This window comes from Mastomys coucha, unplaced genomic scaffold, assembly GCF_008632895.1.
Source record: "Mastomys coucha isolate ucsf_1 unplaced genomic scaffold, UCSF_Mcou_1 pScaffold22, whole genome shotgun sequence".
Classification (NCBI taxonomy): Eukaryota; Metazoa; Chordata; class Mammalia; order Rodentia; family Muridae; genus Mastomys; species Mastomys coucha.
The window spans coordinates 123562372-123581754 of record NW_022196905.1 but is presented as its reverse complement, the minus strand read 5'-3'; the positions used below and the strand labels follow the sequence as shown (position 1 = coordinate 123581754).

The 19383-nt window shown below is 45.1% G+C and overlaps 2 protein-coding genes across 5 annotated transcripts in view; both read right to left on the bottom strand.

Moving 5' to 3' along the window:
* Positions 1–187, bottom strand: part of Nipsnap2 (nipsnap homolog 2) — a 33692-nt gene extending 33505 nt beyond the window's left edge. Inside the window, exon 1 of one of the 2 annotated variants that reach the window (XM_031338082.1) lies at positions 5–187. In XM_031338082.1, coding sequence (XP_031193942.1) covers positions 5–81 — 77 coding nt within the window. In that variant the 5' untranslated portion in view covers positions 82–187. The remainder of the gene's footprint in view (positions 1–4) is intronic. The other variant, XM_031338080.1, reaches the window with a different exon arrangement.
* A 5908-nt stretch (positions 188–6095) lies between these two features.
* On the bottom strand, positions 6096–9089 carry Mrps17 (mitochondrial ribosomal protein S17). 3 transcript variants are annotated; one of them, XM_031338078.1, is made up of 3 exons: positions 9033–9089; positions 7498–7639; positions 6096–6457 (listed from the first exon to the last, which is right to left on the bottom strand). In XM_031338078.1, the coding sequence occupies exons 2-3, from the start codon at positions 7618–7620 to the stop codon at positions 6218–6220; spliced, it is 363 nt and encodes a 120-aa protein (XP_031193938.1). In that variant the 5' UTR covers positions 7621–7639; positions 9033–9089; the 3' UTR covers positions 6096–6217. The 3 variants fall into 3 exon arrangements, with proteins under 3 accessions (XP_031193938.1, XP_031193937.1, XP_031193939.1); XM_031338077.1 differs by having other exon boundaries at positions 8813–9075; XM_031338079.1 differs by lacking the exon at positions 9033–9089 and adding an exon at positions 8014–8129.
* Between the last annotated feature and the right edge of the window lie 10294 nt (positions 9090–19383).

The window sequence follows — 19383 nt, the reverse complement described above, 5'->3', positions numbered from 1 at the left end:
TCACCGGAGCCCGGGCAGGAAGCTGCTGTGGGCGGCTGGCCGCAGCAGGCCTCCTCGCGCGAGCAGCACTCGCGCCGCCATCTTGCTCCGGAGCCTGGAGCTCCTACCGCCTCGGTGCCGCTGACGCCGCCGCTACCGCGACCCCTCCCCCGGCCGGGCCGACCAGGCTGGGGCGGGGCGGGGCAGGGCGCTAGGCCGCTGTGGTGCAGGGGCGCGGCCGCTAGGGGGAGCAGCGCGCCGCCGCCGGGGGGCGCGCCAAGCAGTTGCTAAAGACGTCCATAGATCCCACGAGGGGAGTTGGGTGTCCCCCGAAATGGGTGTGAGAAAGGAACCTGGAATGTACACAGGGAGATTCACGAGAAAGGAGTAGATCTGTGCATGGGAGACTCCAGAGCCTGATTTTACGGCTGAGGGTCACCACGAAATGAGGAAACGTGTTAACGTGTTAGCAGCATCAGGAAAGTTGAGAACTGCTAGTATAAGAAAAGAGCTACGGATATAAGCGTGCAACTTCAGCGAGACAAGAGTAGGCAGAAACAAATAGATCCCGAGGAATTAGACAAATGGGGAGCAGCCTGGGACTCAGTTACCAGTAGAGGCCAAGAGAAAGATACTGCCCAATTGGTGGCCGCCTTCGTGGTTCTGAGTAAGAGGACGGATGGGAGCTGATTCTCCACCACCTGTAACCTTGAAGCTCAAGAGCTGTGCTTTTCTTTACCTTTAAATTTTTTTCTCTTCCTAGTCTATGTGCCTCATTAGTGTTTTGCCTGTGTGAGGGTGTGGGTGGGGCCCCTGGAACTGGAGTTGCAGGCAGTTGTGAGCTGCCATGTGGGTTCTAGGAATTGAACCCTGGTCTGCTGGAAGAGCAGCCAGTGCTCTTAATCGCTGAGCCATCTTTCCAGCCCCATGGGTACAGTTTTCTAACAAGAATTTGGACAGATGACAGGGTCTGGTTTTATGGGTGGTTCAGGCTGGGAGAGGCACTTATTCCTTTAAATGTGAATGAGGGTGAGAGCGTTTTATACAATTGTAGGCACAATTGTGGGAGGCAGGTATGAGAGTTGCTGCGGGCAAGGCCTCGAAGTGTGGGTGAGCCCTGCCTTTCTTATTCAGATCCTTCATTTCTCAACTTAGCTGAGACAGGGTCTTTATGAGGAGCCCAGTCCGGCCTCAAACGGATGATAATCTGTTTACTGCTCTTGAGGGGGGTTGAACCTGGGAGACTGGAGCCTAAAAATGAGGCGGACTAAAGTCTCAAGCAATAGCGTTTATTCAGAGCATCAGACAATTTATACTCTGAGGGTTTAGAAGAACCACACGAGGAGTTAGGTGTACGAACACAAGGAGAAGCCACACACGTGGCAAAAAAGATTTTCCACCGAGGCATCTCATAAAAGCAGCAAGCATTAATGAGTAATCTGGAGTGAACTCACTGCTATCTGCTACACCTGGGAGGGGCATGAAGCACATTCTACGAACAATTTTTGTGTTTTGAAGAAACTGAGGTCACAAGGCTCTTGTTTTCTTGGAGTTTCTCACAAGCATTCAGAATTCCCCTCATACGACTCCATTCTTGGGTCCGGCCTGTTCTGACAGGAATCCTCTTGTAATCTCCGGGTAAAGTCCTGGGTTGAGATTACTTGCAGAGAGCCTTCATAACCTGTTTACTTATTGGACCTCATTATTCAGACCCGGATGGCCTCAAACTCTCAATGCTCCTGCCTCCACCTCTGCAGTGCTGGGATCATAGGTATGCATTATTGCATTTGACTCAACTTTATATGTTAGGAGTTTCAACTCTCCCTTGGAATGCACTTGGCATTTACACATTTCTTTGATGACTCTGCTTTTGTGCTACTTAGCACTAGGCCATTTTTTCCCCTGTATTCCCCACCCACCCCATTGCCATTTTGCTCCGGAGTTTCATTAGTTCTTTAGTTCAGTGCTCTCCTCCGTTCCCAAGGTCTGGTGGCTGTACTTAGGGCCTTGTATATGCTAGGCATGTGCTCTATCAAGAAGCTGTGTATCTTCAATCTACTTTTGAAATAGGTCCTACCAAGTTGCTTAGGCTTGTCTTGAACTTGCTGTGTTCAGCCTCAGCCTCCTGAGTGCTATAAGTGTATGCCACGGGCTGGAGAGATGGCTCAGTGGTTAAGAGCACTGACTGCTCTTCTGAAGGTCTTGAGTTTAAATCCCAGCACCCACATAGTGGCTCACAACCATCCGTAGTGAGATCTGATGCCCTCTTCTGGCTTGTCTGAAGACAGCTACAGTGTACTTAGATATAATAACAAATGAAAAATCTTCAATAAATAAAAAAATCTTAAATCTTGTATGCCACTACCCAAGTGGCTTTAGGCCCTCATGGTTCTCAACCTGTGGATCAAGACGCCATTGTAGTCCAATGATCTTTTCAAAGAGGTCTCCAAAGACACCATCGAAGGGCTTAGGAACTGAGACAGTACTCCTCTATCCTCTTCAGGCAGCTCTGCCCACAGGCAGAGACACCTACATAATGCGTATTTAGAACTGTATTAAAAGAGTCATAGCATTAGAAAGATTGAGAATCACTATGTAGCCTTGGCTGGCCTGGAACTCAACAACATAGACCAGGCTGGCCTCTGCCTTTGCCTGAGTGCTGAGATTAAAGGTGTGTACTACCCGGCCCATATTTCTCATTACAAGAGTCTAATTTTTAAAAAAGTTAAATTTATAAGTTACATTTGAGTGTGGATACTTGAACCAAGTCAACAAGCATGTGAAGGCCCGAGGAAAAATTCTGGGAGTCGAGTTTTTCCTTTTACCATGTGGGTTCCAGGAACTTGGACCAACGTGGGTTGTCAGATTTGGTGGCAAGGTTGCTAGCTTACGGGAGAGCACCACCAGGATGTTCTCCTTGTAGTCTTGTGCTTGCTGGGCAAGTACCCTACCACTGAGCTATAGCTCAAGCCCAAGAAACTTTAGTGAAAATGATATATCAGCATGCACATCAGTTGGTCAATTGTCTTACAGACAGATGCTTGGAGTTGGAGACCTGAGTGGTCCAACAGGTGTCAGTCATACATGTTGAGAGGACCACACAGGCCCACCTGCCAGGGATCCAGATGCTGTAAAATGGGTTCTCAGGCTGTGGGGCTCAAAGGTCATCTAAGACTATCAGAAAATACATATTTTGATTGGTTTTAGGAACTGGTTCACCATTCCTCTATTGGTCTCTAGGCAGGTCTGCAGAGATGCCCATATATAAGTACCTGGAACTGTGTTAAAGGACTGCAGCATTAGGAACCACTGGTCTAAAAGGCTTCCCATTCCATGACCACCCTGGCACCAAGTCAAGAGTTTTCCCTAGTAACGTAAGCTCTTTGTACAAGGTGTTTAGGTTTTAGGATCAGGCTCCCCCAACCCCCCACCCCAGACAGAGTTTCTCTATATATTCCTGGCTGTCCTGGAACTCATTCCGTAGACCAGGCTAGCTTCAAACCCAGAGATCCACCTGCCTTTGCCTCCTGAGTACTGGGATTAAAGGTGTGTGCTACCACTGCCCAGCCTTGGGATCAGCTTTTAAAAGTCAGTTTCCTAGCCCTTCATCTTATTCTATCCAGTTCTTTACACTGGCGCTGCTTAACTTTGCACTCATTTTTTCTGACCTTAAAAAAATCCATCATCCTATTTCTCTGTCTACCTATATTCAAAATGCCCCAGCAATTCTTGTGTGCTTTAAAAACTCCTGGTTATGCTTTGTTAAAATAAGATTAATTTTTATTTTATGTATGAGAGCTTTGCTGGTATGTCTGTACCACATGAATGCAGTGCTCACGGAGAACAGAAGAGGGCACCATATCTGGAATTGGAGTTAACAGTTTTAAATTGCCATGTGATGTGGGTGCTGAGAACTGAACCTGAGTCCTTTGCAAAAGCAGCCAGTGTTCCTGTTAAGGCCTAGGTAACAGCTACTTGGCTAGCCTGCCATTACTTTTTAATTAAAAAAGACTTATTTTATGTATATGAGTGCACTGTAGCTGTTTTCATACACACCAGAAGAGGGCATAAGATCCTATTAAGGATGGTTGTGATTTGAACTGTGATTTGAACCATATGGTTGATGGGATTTGAACTCAGGACCTCTGGAAGAGCAGTCAGTGCTCTTGACTGCTGAGTGATATCTCCAGCCCTAGCTTGCTGTTATGATGACATTCTCAAATGTTTTTGTTGTTATTAGGAACCTTTCTTTTTTTTCTTTTCTTTTCTATTTTTGGATTTTTCGAGACAGGGTTTCTCTGTGTAGCCCTGGCTGTCCTGGTACTCACTCTATAGACCAGGCTGGCCTTGAACTCAGAAATCCACCTACCTCTGCCTCCTAAGTGCTGGGATTAAAGGCCCGCACCACCACCGCCCGGCTATTAGGAACCTATCTAACACCAAGATTGATTACATATTGTTATGTTCTGTGCCCTTGGAAACCATCATGACACAAGTCAGTAGAACTGTTTTGTTACCCACAATAAGCTTGGACCCAAACCAACCACCCAGCAGCACTTCCTGCACCTGTCTATAAGCTCTTATGGTGTTTGCTTTTATAAGCTGTCCCTGGGATGGACCCTAACACTAGAGAGATATCTGCACCAATATAAAGAACTATTTGGACCAAAACTTCCATTTTGAGTAGTGGTCAAGTAAAATTTAAGTTCCCAAAACCTCCCTGGGAACTGTCATCTTACTTGGCAGAAAGAGACAAGTATGTAAGTGGGTAGTTGACATCCTGGAGGGCAAGTTAAGACCGGAATGTTAGCTAAGTCTCATCCTAGTAGACAAGTTAGATCATGAATATTAACCAAGGCAAGTCTCCTGCCACAGGTGAATACCCCAACCAATGGAAATAGGATAAGTGTACAACAAAGGCATGTTCCTAAGGAAGTCCCCTATCCCTAAATCCTGATTGGCAAAATAACTTGGCTGTGGATTTTGGGCTTAAAAACCCTGTAGGATCTTAACTTGGGGCCACGGTTCAGTTCCTGAAGTCCTGGGGCATATGCTCAATAAACTCTCCCTGTGTGACTAAGACTGGTGTTCGTGTAGCTTGTGAGGTGATCCCTGGACCCCAAGAGTTCCTAACTACTGGACCATCTCTCCAGCTTCACTAGCCATACTATTATTTAGGACTTCATCCACACTTTCCTCTGAACTGCCTTCCCCATACCCATCATTTACTAGTCTGCAGAGACAACACCCACCCCAGGAAATTATCTGGTCTCTCCATGGGTCCTATTTGTCATAAGGGCACCTATGCGTCCCTCTCCACTTTGGGAACCTGATGATCCATGAGTGCCTGTGCTCATCACTGATATCGTCTACTAAGCTAGGCCTTGTGGGATACACCTACTAATGCCAGCTACCTGGAGCTTGAGGTAGGACTATAAATTCAAGTCTCCTTCTAAGAGTCAGAAAACTGACATATATAGGCCAAAATATATAAGCAGTAAGAATCTTTACAGCATTTAAAACATTTCCCCTTGCAAGTTGGTGAAATAAGGGGGAAAAATTTTAAATCTACTAGCCAGCAGTGGTGGCACACACCTCAAGTCCCAGTACTTCAGAGGCAGAGGCAGGCAGCTCTCTGTGATTTGGAGGCCGGCCTGGTCAGGACAGCCAAGGCTACACAGAGAAACCCTGTCTCCAAAAACACAACAAAACACCCCAAATTTAATTTACTTTGAATATGAATCATTAAAACTCAGTGCCTGCAGGGTGGCTCAGTGGGTACAGGTGTGATACCTAGAAACTCTGTAAGAGTGAAAGAGAGCTGACTCCACAAAGCTGCCCTCTGGCTGCCACAGTGTGCGTGCAGTGGCACATATGTGCCCACACAGGCATCGTGGATGCACACAATACATTTTGAAAAATTAAGCCATCAAAACTAAATTTAGCTTTTTATGTCATTATCAAAAGGTTTTCTTCTTTCAAAATAAAGGTGCTAAGTCCAAGATTTCTTTGAGCAAGGCAAAACAAAGGAGACAATACATATGATCTAGGACAGTGAGCTTACAGAGGAATCAGAAAGTACCTTCAGTTCAGAGAATCTGAAAAAGGATGGACACTTTATGGAACACTAAGCTCTTTACTTTGTTGACTACTCTTAATGTCACAGGACAAACTCGACAGTTAGCAATGAAGCCATCGCAGACACACAGAAATCCCCCTGGCTCCTCCTCTCCTAGGCTCAGGAGACCCTGAGCTCCTCCTGAGCTCCACTGAGCGGGCTCTCTAGGTAGGCAGTTCCTGCACAAGGCTTTCCGGTGATCGGGTCGATAACTCGGCCGACTTTGAAAATGATCTCAGCCAGTTCATGTTTCACATGCTTTGTTCGTGGGACGGGCAAAGCTCTGAGGAGCACAATGTCCCCGACGCTGCACTGCTGAAGGGCATCGTGAGCAAAGTAGGTTTTCCGCTTATTAAAGTACTGTGGAGAGAAGGAGAGGGGCAGATCGGTAACTCCCACCTGTGATCTATGGTGCAAAAGAACATGAAAAAACAACTCCTGGAAAGATGCCTCCTCTCCCATTCATCTAACAAACCGTAGCTCTGTCTCTTCCTGCCCACTCCACTCCCACTGCTGTCACTGTAGTTCAGGTCTTTATTTTTTCTACTCCAGTTTTGCAAAATCCCCTTCCTCGCTCCTTAAGCTGGTCCTTATGGATTCCTGGGTATAGATAGTGGAGCATACCAATGGCAGAGGCAGGTGGATCTCTGTGGGTTCAAAGCCAGTCTGGTTTACATAGTGAGTTCTAAGACAACCAGGGCTACAGAGTGATCCTGTCCCCAAACAAAATGGAACAACAAAGCATAAAGGATCCTTTGCTGTTCACCTTCGACTGCCCTTGACTCCTTAAAACCACTTGATAATTCTGCAGGAGGCCACGCCCTATCACAGCTGAAAGAACCACCACAATGTATTCATCAATGGTGAAAGACTTCTTGCCACCCGGTTCAGGAGTAAAACTGTACTGGAGGGTCAGCTCAAACGTCTCTGTACTGGGATGTCTCTTATGGCAACCTGGGAGGAAAGGACTAAGTGTCCTCTCCTGTTCTGTGATGTTCTGCCTAGTCACTACAGGGAATATGAGAACGAACTGCACGCTCCTCAAAGCCTCCTATGAACCAGGTTACACCACAAGTCAGCAGTGGGTATAGCAGACTGCTGCAGATGCTCAACTCATCTTTTATCGACAGGGAATGCTTTTCCGCTCAGACCCTAAAGCAGTGGTTTTCAACCTTTCTAATGCTGCGACCCTTTAGTACAGTTCCTCATGATGTGGTCACCCCAACCATCACATTATTTCCATTGCTACCTCACAGCCATAATTTTGCTGCTGCTATGAATCATAATGTAAACATCTGATATGTGACTCCCAAGTGGGTCTCGACACACAGGCTGAGAACAGCTGCAATAGAATGTTGGTTACTTATCGATGGCATTTTAAAACAAGTGCTGATCCTCACCTTCAGTAAGTAGGGATCCAAAACAAGTCTGGTCGCTCTTACTTTAGCAGTTTTTACCATTGCTGTACCAATCACCTTCCCCACAACCCATTTGGCGTGGACGGCTGAACGGACTATTGACATTATATGTGTCTGTAAGCACCTAAAATTAAACAAGCAAACAAAAAGATCCTCAAAGCTTAACATTGTTAAGACACACTCTTGCCCCCTTTCCCCTATCCATTAGCAAACCAATGGCTGTTTCTTTTCTTGAAGTTTACCTTTCTCCACTGTAGCCCAGGCTTGCCTTAAATTGGGAGATCGTTCTACATTAGCCTCCCATGAGTTGGGCTAGAGAGATGCCTAAGCAGCTAAGCACTGGTTGCTCTTCCAGAGGACCTGGGTTCAGTTTCCAGTACCCTTATGGTGGCTCACAACCTTTGTAGCACCAGTTCCAGGGGATCCTCTGAAATTATTACACACAGGCTGGTGCCACAATACCCCACTTAAACTAGCGTTCGGATGGTTAGAGCTTACCAAGTGAATTTTGTCAGGAGCAATGCCCATGTCCAGTAGTCACTTTTTTTTACTTTTCTTTTCTTTTCTTTTTTTTTTTTTTTTTTTTGTCTCAGACAGGGTTTCTCTCTGTAGCTTTGGCTGTCCTGGACCTCACTCTGTAGACCAGGTTGGCCTCGAACTCAGAAATCCACCTGCCTCTGCCTTCCAAGTGCTGGGATTAAAGGTGTGCACCACCACCTCGCCACCCGGCTTTTTCTACCTTTCTGAAACAGCCAGATCAGAGATGCTTATAGATCTTTATAATGTCTACAAAGTAGAAAATGAATCTAACCCTCAGATTCCCTATACGGAAAGTTAGGAATAACACGGCCTGCTCATAAGTGTTTCGAGGAACTATTTGTGAGTAAGCATACAAGTAAACTGGTCACACTGGAGTCCCTCTATCCAAATGAGGAAGGATATAGTGGGAAAATAAGCAGTTAAGCGACCAGCCTTAGTCCTTCTCTAACTTAATCATTCGGAAAATTCCCCTGCTACCGATCACAGATACTCTACAGACCAAAAGCTCTTCTACCTACGGGTGCCTACTAGATCACTAGAAGACAAGTCGCCTTATTTACCCTTTACCCACTACTATTTTTGTTCTGAAACTATTTAGAAACACCTCGTCCGTGTCACTTGGTGTCCTCTCTTGGAACTGGTCCCCGTTTAGGGAGTGTTACTAGTAAACGGTATTGTATGAAGCGCTCAGCTCCCGAGTCTGCGGGGTTTATGCCTTGTCGTTACCAGGGCACGATCTCGAGGTCACGGCACTTACTGCTGCTGTGTGTCTCAATTACAGCCGTAACAGCCTGCTACCATACACACAAGGGGTCACTGCAAAACCTCGGCCGGTCAGCCAGCTTCCTGGACAGGAACGACGAGACTTTGACTCGGAGCCGCTTTGGGAATCAGTCGCTACCGAAACCACCAGGGAAACTGGCAGGAGAAGCAGCACTGCTGACCCCCCGACAACCAGACCTGGAGCCCTCGCTCACCTCGGGTGACTACCACTCGGAGCCAGGCCAGCGAAACTTGGGCGCAGCGTGATGACGTACACGGTGCGCTAGCCCCACCCCTCCCTTTTCACAGGGCGCCAGTCCTGTCAGTCTTGAGCCCGATAAGAATCCGCCCAATCTACTTGAAACCGCATCTCCCGGCGGAAGTCCTGAGGCTAATTGTGTCCGGCTCATATTTTTTTCCTTCGGCACTGCTTCAGATGCGCAGGAGGTTCCTACCTTTTCCTATTCCGTTTTGTTTCCTGCTCTTTTGATTTCCCAGGAATAGATTGGCCATGTCTTCAAATCAAAGGACCTTGTATTTGTCAGACATAAACTCTTCTTTTTTTTCTTTTTAACAGTCTCACACTACATCTGCCTTCCCTCTGCCTTTCCAGTGTTGGATTACAGGCATGATCTACAATAATTTCTAATGTCCTCTTGCACAGTGTAATACTTCTATACGTCAAAGTAGCAGATACAGGTGCTTCTGAATATTTTTAAGGCAAAGATATGATAAGTGTATGGATATGCCAACTACCCTGACATTACTGTATGTGTGCACTGCAATATCGCACTGTATCTCATAAATATGTATAATATGCAGGTCAAAACATTTCAAGCTAATATTAAAGGGGACATGGTGGCACAGAAATATGGCCAAATGGCCAAGGGCTTTTCTTTCATGCACCATGTCCTAGAAACAATCCCCAGGATTAAAACGACAACAATAAAACAAAGCATCAATCTGTCCAACCCATTTTTTTTTTAAAGCAAACATTTATGAAACATATTCTAAGAATCTGTGTTAGGCATTGTGGGGAAAAGATGAATAAAAGGGAGACTTGTCTACAAAAGCCCACAGTCTATTAGAGGCAAATGAAAAACAAAACCAAACCAGGTATGAAGTAGGTAGTAAAAGAGTGTAAATACAGAGAACATTTCTTCACACACACACACCCCCACACACCCTTCACCACCACCTGGAGGTTATTGTTTTGTTCTGGTCAGAGCTGAACTGGAATGACCCTCCAAAGTACAGCAAGGCAGTTCCCACAGGAGCAGTCCCCAACTGACCTGAAATTGTTCTTCTTGGGACTCCAAAGAAAGATTCATTAGATTCCAGGGCAAATTAGTACAAAGGACTTATGAGAGTTTCCATTTCATCAGTTGCAAAGGCTATGAGAAGAGAGGGATGTTCTATTTAATTTGTCCAGTTAAGGATATGTGTGTGTGTGTGTGTGTGTGTGTGTGTGTATGTGTGTATGTGTGGTGGGGCAAGGTTTAACTATGTATCCTAAACTGCCCCAAATTCACAGCAGTCTTACTGTCTCCACCTCCTGAGTGCCTGGCTTACAGGCATGAATCACCATGCCCAGTTGAATATTTTAAAATTTAAAATGCATTTTTATTCTGCTAGAAAGCAGACCAAATTTATTTAGTATAGTGAACTAATAAGTTCCATAGATATTTATTAGGCCAGGCTAAAAATCCTATGTCCTTTAAAAAAGTATTAAGACTAAGTGTAGGAAAAACTATACTAAATATAGTAAATAAAGCACAAAATGACTAACATTTGAGAACGATTACTCCATATATTCTATTTTATGTAACTGATTATATTACAATATCATCTTGTTTAATCAATATCCAGATAATTAAATAGTATTATAGAATAAATTTATAGGTTATTGCCTTTTTAGATTTTCATGTTTTTTTCCCAGTTATTTTGTTTTCTTTTTAAAAACAGGGTCTCAAGTAGTCCACATTGGCCTTGAAGTTCATTCATAGTGGAGGATAATCTTAAATTCCTAATTCTCTCTCCCTTCCATGTGCTAGGGTTACAAAGAAAACAGTAACAACATCATCTCAGAGTGCTAGAATTACAGACATGTTACCACACCGCCATGATTCAGGTTTTACACTGGAGTTAGACTATGGCCCAATGTATATTTCTTTCTAAATATAATAACATTCACTATGTATAAGACCGCCTGTGACTATTACAAAGTACCAAATTCAGTTACAAATGTGGTTTCTAACGCAGGAAAATCTGACTGGTAGATCAATGTTCATTACCCCATGAGTAATTTGATCGTGAATGAAAAGAGTGAATTTGAAAGCTGCCCCCTCTGTAACTGAATGAAAAGAGTGAATTTGAAAGCTGCCCCTCTCTGTAAGTTCAAGTGTTCCTCCTTAGTTACATGCCGCTAATGGTGGGACTTCATCTGGAGGTTTCCCTCGTGTTCATAGGTCACACAATTTCTCACGGCTGTGGATTTCCCAGTGTTGGTTAAGGTGAGTGCTCTGGCTGAAGGCTTTCCCACTGAGGTGGGTTATGAGCTGAGGTTTGGTTGAAGGCCTCTCCATTCACGGTGTACGGTGTTTCTCTCTCTGAGAATACAATTAGTAAGAAGATTTTCCCACACTCATTATATCCGTAGGGCTTCTCTTTTACGTACTTTTTATGACAATACATCAAATCTGAATGCCATTTGCTGCTCTTGCCTTGTGTGTCAAGGAGGAGAGGTTTCTTCCTTTCTTTTTTAAAAAAATTTTATTTATTTTATATACATGATGAATACACTGTAGCTGTCTTCAGACGCACCAGAAGAGGGCATCGGATCCCACTATAGATGGTTGTGAGCCATCACGTGGTTGCTGGGATTTGAACTCAGGACCTCTGGCTCTTGACCACTGAGCCATCTCTCCAGCCCTAGCCTGCTGTTATGAAGACTTTCTCAAATGTTTTTTGCTGTTATTAGGAACCTTTCTAACACCAAGATTGATTACATATTGTTATGTTCTGTGCCCTTGGAAACTATCATGACAGAAGTCAGTAGAACTGTTTTGTTACCCACAATAAGCTTGGACCCAAACCAACCACCCAGCAGCACTTCCTGCACCTGTCTATAAGCTTTTGTGGTATTTGCTTTTATAAGTTGTCCCTGGGATGGACCCTAACACAAGAGAGACACCTGCACTCAGGACCTCCGGAAGAGTAGTCGGTGCTCTTAATTGCTGAGCCACCTCTCCAGCCCCCAGTAGAGAGGTTTCTTTCCTTCTTCCTTCCTTCCTTTCTTCTTTTGTTTTTGTTTTTGTTTTTTTTTTTTAGAGACAGGGTTTCTCTGTGTAGCCCTGGCAGTCCTGGAACCCACTCTGTAGACCAAGCTTGTCTCAAACCCAGAAATCCTCCTGCCTCTGCCTCCCATGTGCTGGGATTAAAGGTGTGTGCCACCACTGCCCAGCTAACAGAGAGGTTTCTTAATGGGAGTGATTCTGTGGTGCACAAGGTTTGAGTTCAGATTATAGTTTTCCTCAAACTTATTTATTTATTTATTTATTTATTTATTTATTTTGTTTTTCGAGACAGGGTTTCTCTGTGTAGTCCTGGCTGTCCTGGAACTCACACTGTAGACCAGGCTGGCCTCAAACTCAGAAATCCGCCTGCCTCTGCCTCCCTAGTGCTGGGATTAAAGGCATGTGCCACCACCATCCTGGCTTCCTCAAACTTATTACCTCCATGCTTCTCTGTGTAATTTTTTTGTGGGTGAAAGATGCTCATTCCAAACGCTTCTGCTGCTTTTCGTGGTTCAGTTTTAACCAGTAATTGAACTCCCAGAGTCCTCCTAAGATAGAGTACCAGAAAGTGCCTCCTCTTCATCTTTCTATTATAACCTTCATGGAGCTGATTTTCATTGGACGTATTGTGCAGGAGCAACATTTTTTTTCATTTCAGGTCTGTCCACCCTATCCAAAAGAGATTTAGAATGTACAAATTCTTTTCAATGTTAGGCTTTGAAAAGAAAACCATTACATGTAGAATTACCAGATAACCCTAACGGATCACATAATAAACATCTTACAAGATAGACATAAAACAAGCAGGAAGACCAAAAAAAGGACTGGAAAGAGTGAGCGTGGGGACGTTGAAAACATACATATGGGAGCCAGAGCAAAACAATGGCCATCCAGAAGTAGCCATGTCGAAAGGATAAAAGAGAAAGAAATGTTCAGGGATTATGGGAGATACTGGAGGGACGTCTGTGCTTTCAGAAGGCAGATCGAGGTCCAGTCTCTACAAAACTTATTTGTAGGCTGTCCTATGGTAATGCCAGCTTGTTTATTTAAAAAAGGAAATTACTCTTTCCTTTTTTTATTTTTTGTTTGATATGATACAAGTAATGTATAGAGTAACATACTAAGAGAAATGTAGGAATGCATAAAGGAAAGCGTTTTTTGGGGGCTGGAGAGATGACTCAGCAGTTAAGAGCCCTGGAGGCTCCTGCAGAGGACCTGGCATCCTTCCTAGAACCTGCATGATGACTCACAACCACTGGAACTCCAACTCCAGGGTACCTGATGCCCTCTTCTGGCTCTCCTAGGTACTGCATACATGAGTTGCACTGACATAACATGACCCCAAGCATACACATAAAATAAATACCAGTAAAAGCTACGTCTTTAAAATAGTCCCATCTGTTGACATCTGGTCTTTTGCTATGTATTGTAATGCTAAGGGCTGGCCCCCAAGACCTGGTTGCCTCTATCATTTCTAATATGAGGATCACCCTCCCAGCTGTTAAATCTACCGAGTACATTTTCAGGTCCCTTCTTAGCTACAAAGACATTTTAGATAAACAGGTACCAGGCAGCATCAATAACAATGAAGTATGTGGTATTGCAGAGGGCATGATGGAATTCAGTCACGCAAGGCATAGCTAGCTCTTCTCAGTCCCTTCAGAGGAACCATCGGAGCTCTGGGTAGCTCAGTGGGTAGAGCACTCGCTGCGCGGTCATGAGGAGTAGGCGGGAGCGCTTGCTGCGCACTCATGAGGAGTACAGCACATCCCAGCGTCTATGGAAATGCTGGGTTGGTATGGTGGCTCCTCTGTAATCCTAGTGCTCAGGAGGCAGAGGGAAGGGATCCCCACAGCCAACGGGCGAAGCAGGCTAGTCCAGCCTGCAAGCTCTGGGTTCAAGTGTGAGTCCTTGCAATTAAGGAGACACCTCTGGCCTCCATACAAATGTGCATACACATGTGCACCAACACATGAGTGCACACACACACACACACACACACACACACACACACACACACACACGCAAGCACGTACAAATGAAAAAAAAAAAAAGATGAGCCATTCGGATAGTTCAGCAGGTGAAGATGCTCACCACCAAACCTGATTGCCCTATTTCAATTCTCATAATCACATGACGGAAAGAAAAACCTAACTCCCAAAATTGTCCTTCAATTTCCACTTTGTGCTGTGGCTCATGTATACACACACACACACACACACACACACACACTGTGTGTATATATATGTATATATACACACATATATACTATGCATTATACATACACACACAGTTATGGTTTGTATATGCTTGGCCCAGGGAGTGGCACTATTTGCCTGGAAGCCAGTGTTCTGCTAGCAGCCTTCAGCTGAAGAGGTAGAACTCTCAGCTCCTCCTGCACCATGCCTACCTGGATGCTGCCATGCTCCCACCTTGATGATAAGGGACTGAACCTCTGAACCTGTAAGCCAGCCCCAATTAAATGTTGTCCTTATAAGAGTTGCCTTGGTCATGGTGTCTGTTCACCGCAGTAAAACCCTAAGACACACAGACACACAGACACAGACACAGACACAGACACAATATATTTGAACATACAAATACACACAACATATATACACACAATATATATGTACATACACATATACTATATATACATACTATATATACATATATATGGTTCCTCTATCTTTAAAATACATACATATATACACATATAATGTATGATCACACATATATACACACATATAAATTTAAATATGTATATATATTTATATTATATTATATAGTGAAGCAACTGAACAGGTTTCTGAGGATAAATGCAGGAGTGCCATTGGCTTCCCAAGAAGGCAGCTAGGCAGCCCGTCCCTGACAAGAGGTAGAAGGAAAGTCACTCCTGTGAACCAAGAGCTTGGGCACCTCATAGAGCTCCATTGTGGAAACTGTTTTTATTACTGTTACTTTAAGCTGGAGCTAGTCTTTTTTCTAGTTGGAGCCCTGTAGGCAGGGGCAGGGCAGGTTGAAAACCCAGAGTGCTGAAAGCCAGAGGATCACCAAGCCAGGGTCATCAGGAGAAGCTGACAATTGTATGATAGAAAACCAAATGCAAGCGGCAAAGCCAGGCGCTAGGGTACTCAGGATGGGAGACGGGCAGGATGGTCTGGCAGAGGGATGTGAAGAAAAACCTGTATGTAACCCAGGGCTGGAGCCTGACTCCATGGTTAGGAGAGCATACTGCTCTTGCAGAGGACCTGAGTTCAGTTTCCAGCACCACTGGTATAGACAGCTCACAACTGCCTGCAACTTCAGCTCTAGGACCTGGACACCTCTGGTCTCTACAGGTACCCGTACTCATGTGAAACCCCTCCCCCCAAACACATACAAGTACACATAATAAAATTAAATCTTAAAACTTAAAATTATTTTTATTTCATGTGGAGGTGTGTGTGCCTGCATGTATGCATATGCTCTGTGTGCAGGCCTAGAGCCTACAGAAGGCATGAGGATGTCACGTGACTTGGTGTGATAGCCACTCCAGCTCTCTCTCTTTCTCTCTCCCTCTCTCTGTTCCCACACGTTCCTGACCAGTCTGTCTCCCCCTTTCTGTTCTTCTCTGTGCCCCATCCTCTTCTCTGTGCTCATGGTTCTGCTCCTGTCTGTCTTCCTGTCTACATGTCCACAATCTGCCTCTACCCCTTCTCCAGGTCCTCATTCCACTCCATTCCCCCAAATAAAACCCCTTATACTGAAAGAAAAGAAGAGCCAAAGACCAAGTCCACAGGAAAACAAGCAGGACAGAGACAGTGAAGGGACAGAGACCGAGACAAACTAGGAGAGACAAGTGGGAGATGGCTTCAAGACTGTCAAGTTTACGTCATCAAGTCCAACAGCACATTACTGTCACACGCCAGCCACTGGCTTTGAGGGAAAGGACATCAGCAGAGGAAGGGCAGGAATCAAATCACTAGGGTAAGTACGGGGATCAGAAATGAGGCTCTGGGCTACGGACAGTAAATATAGAGTTAAATAATAAGAGGAAAAAGAAAATGTAAAGAAAGTAAAACGGAAGATTTGATATGAAAAGATTTAAAGGATACTGAAAGGAGGGCCTGGGGAGATGGCTTAGTGGTTAGAAGCACTGGCTGCTCTTGCAGAGCTCCTACATGGTGGCTCACAATCATCAATAACTCCAGTCCCAGGGCTTCTGGCCTCCCTTGGCACCACATGTGCTTGGTGCACAGACAAATGTAGGTCAACACCCCCCCTCCATAATATAAAATGGAAAAAAAAATATGAAAAGGCTATATGGAGAAAATAGAGTAAACGCTAGGGGGCGATCTGTAACAGTGTTTATAGAAGTTTAAAAACTTTTACAACCAGAATACCTGTTTGTTTGTTTGTTTTTTTCCCATAGTAAATGTAATATTTTCTATTCTGTGGGGATGGGGAGGAGACAGGCATTTCCACTTTGTGTAAATAATACACTGTGAACGGAAAGCTGAATGTTTTTTAAATATTCTTTCCATCCCACAGAAAACATACTCTACTGAATCCTTGAAAAGGAGCTGCTTGTTTCTTACCTGGAAGAGTGTATCTAGGCGGCTGCTGCTTTCCAGTGTCTACTGCACCTCCTGTTCCAACTGCATGATCACTTCTGGCTTATAAGGCTGGTGCCCTGGTCATGGGGGAAAGTGTAGCTCTTACATGTTTATAGGGAACTCTTGTCTTTTCCGGGACCCCTTCCTAATCAGGCACGCTGGCTCATTCATTACCCACCATCTCAACACTCAGGAGGCTGAGGCACAAGTTTAAGGCCGGGCTAGGATATGTAGTGAGACCTTGTCTCTGAAAAGAAAAAAAGAAAAAAACTCAATCTCAACAAAGTCAGTCTTTCACCTGAGGGAAAAGAACAGTAGACAAATATCTGTTTCCAAAACGGGTCAGCACTCAGCTGAGTGGCATTGGTGAACCTCACCTTTAGTCCCAGCACTTGGGAGGCAGAGATAGGTCGGTCTCTGAGTTTGAGACCAGCCTGGTCTACAGAATGAGTTCTGGGACAGCCAGGGCCACACGGAGAGACCCTGTCTTGAAACAAACAAAAAGCTGGCTAACATTCTTCTGAATGGCTTAAACTGTATTCCCCCAGGTTTTTGAGGCCTCTTACAACCTATGGAAATAAGTTCAATTGCATGGTCTCTCCTGTCCCAACAACTCCAAGCTCACCCAGAACAACCAGATTCCTAGAGTTCTACAGCATCATGCTTCAACAGAGCATCTTCTGAGCCGGGGTCGGCTGTGCCCACTCCACTCAGGTGAAGGCCACATCCTGGAATGTCAGCAACTCCTGGAATACTAAGCATACCCCTCCTTGCTCACACCAATTTGATAGCCACTTTTTTTTTAAGTGAAGGTTATTTATTGAGTTATTTCAAGTTATTTGACTAGTTTTCATAGAAACAATGTCATGCATTTATGTCTCATCGGCTGGCGCAATACTTAGTTATATTGTAGAATTTTAACAATAGGCTCAAACAGGTTTTGGAAGATTGCTTTCCTGTGTGTGTGTGTGTGTGTGTGTGTGTGTGTGTGTGCATGTATGTTCATGTGTATACAGGTATACATATGCCCATGGCTGTATGCTATGGTATGGCAGTTTCCTCCAAACCAAAACCTTCTCTCTAGGAGGGAAGGAAGGGATGGAGGGAGGGAGGAAGAGGCTCATGAGATGCAGGAGATAGATAAACCATCATATATACGGCTAGCAGAATAGAAACCCAGAAGATTCGCTAGGGCCCCTCCCCCACTGCAAACAGGAGCAGGCAACGGTTGGTGTGAGAAGGCTCCCCTTCTCTGTCACCCAAAGCACAGAGAGGTTCTTGGGCTGCTGAGCCACCTGCAAGCCATGCAGAATGCTCCAGCACTATCTTTGTGAGCTGTCACCCGTGCTAGGGTGGGCTCTTTGGTGACACGGCTGCTTTGTGACATCCCTGCTCCTACTAAATAACCCCTCATCAAGCTGGGTAGCGGAACAACTTCAGGTATTGGTCCTCACGGGGTCTCCTGTTAGCTGCTCTATGCACTAGGCAGGCTGTGTGCACCAGGCTAGCTGTATGCACCAGGCTAGCTGTATGTATGCACCAGGCTAGCTGTGTGCACCAGGCTAGCTGTGTGCACCAGGCTAGCTGTGTGCACCAGGCAAGCTGTATGTATGCACCAGGCTAGCTGTGTGCACCAGGTGAGCTGTATGTATGCACCAGGCTAGCTGTGTGCACCAGGCTAGCTGTATGCACCAGGCTAGCTGTATTCACCAGGCTAGCTGTATGCACCAGGCAAGCTGTATGTATGCACCAGGTGAGCTTCAGGGATTCTGTTGGCTCTGCCTCGCTTCTTGCCATAGAAACACTAGGATTACAAGTGTGTACTACTGCAGCTGGCTTTTGCATGGCTCCAAGGGATCTGAACTCAGGCCTTTATCTTTACACGACAGATACTGTAACTATTGGGACCACTTTCTCAGCCCAGTGCCTATAATTTTTTTTAACCTAGGTTTTGGGGACCAAAGTCAGTCCTCATGCTCGTAAGACAGGCAGTTACTGACTGAGATACCATTCTCGTCATTAGATAATAGATTTTCCCAGTACTGAGTATTGAACTCAGGGCCTTGTGTATGCTAGGCAAGCACTATTCCCAACTAATCTATTTCCCAACTTTACAATAGATTAAAAAAAAACAAAGACTTGTTTTTATGTGTATGGGTGTTTTGCCTGCAAATATGTCTGTGCACCCTGTGTATGCAGTGCCCACAGAAACCAGAAGATGATACTGGATCCCTGGGGACTGGAGTTACAGACATTAGCTACCAGGTAGGTGGTGGGAATTGAACCTCGGTCAGAGGTTCAGTCCATTATCATCAAGGTGGGAGCATGGCAGCATCCAGGCTGGCATGGTGCAGGAGAAGCTGAGAGTTCTACATCTTCATCTAAAGGAAGCTAAGAGCTGACTGGCTCCCACATGGCAAGGAGGAGGGTCTCAAAGCCGACCCACACAGTAATGACATCTTCCAACAAGGCCACGCCTCCTGATAGTGCCACTCCCTGGGCCAAACATATATAAGCCATCACATTATACTCCCTAGCCCCTATAGGCTGGTTTAAATGTCTGAGTCTAGGGGGGGGGGCATGCCTAAGCATAGCACAATGCATTTAGTACAGCTCCTCAGCCCCCATTGTCTATAGCAGTCTCAACAAGGCCACACAAACTCCAACAAGGC

What these genes read in the sequence shown, in the direction of transcription:
- Mrps17 (XM_031338078.1), bottom strand. Translation starts at nt 7,620, where the DNA reads ATGTCAATAGTCCGTTCAGCCGTCCACGCCAAATGGGTTGTGGGGAAG. An exon ending in TGGATCCCTACTTACTGAAG is followed by an intron (nt 6,458 to 7,497) that starts GTGAGGATCAGC and finishes TTCTCTCCACAG; the next exon opens with TACTTTAATAAGCGGAAAAC.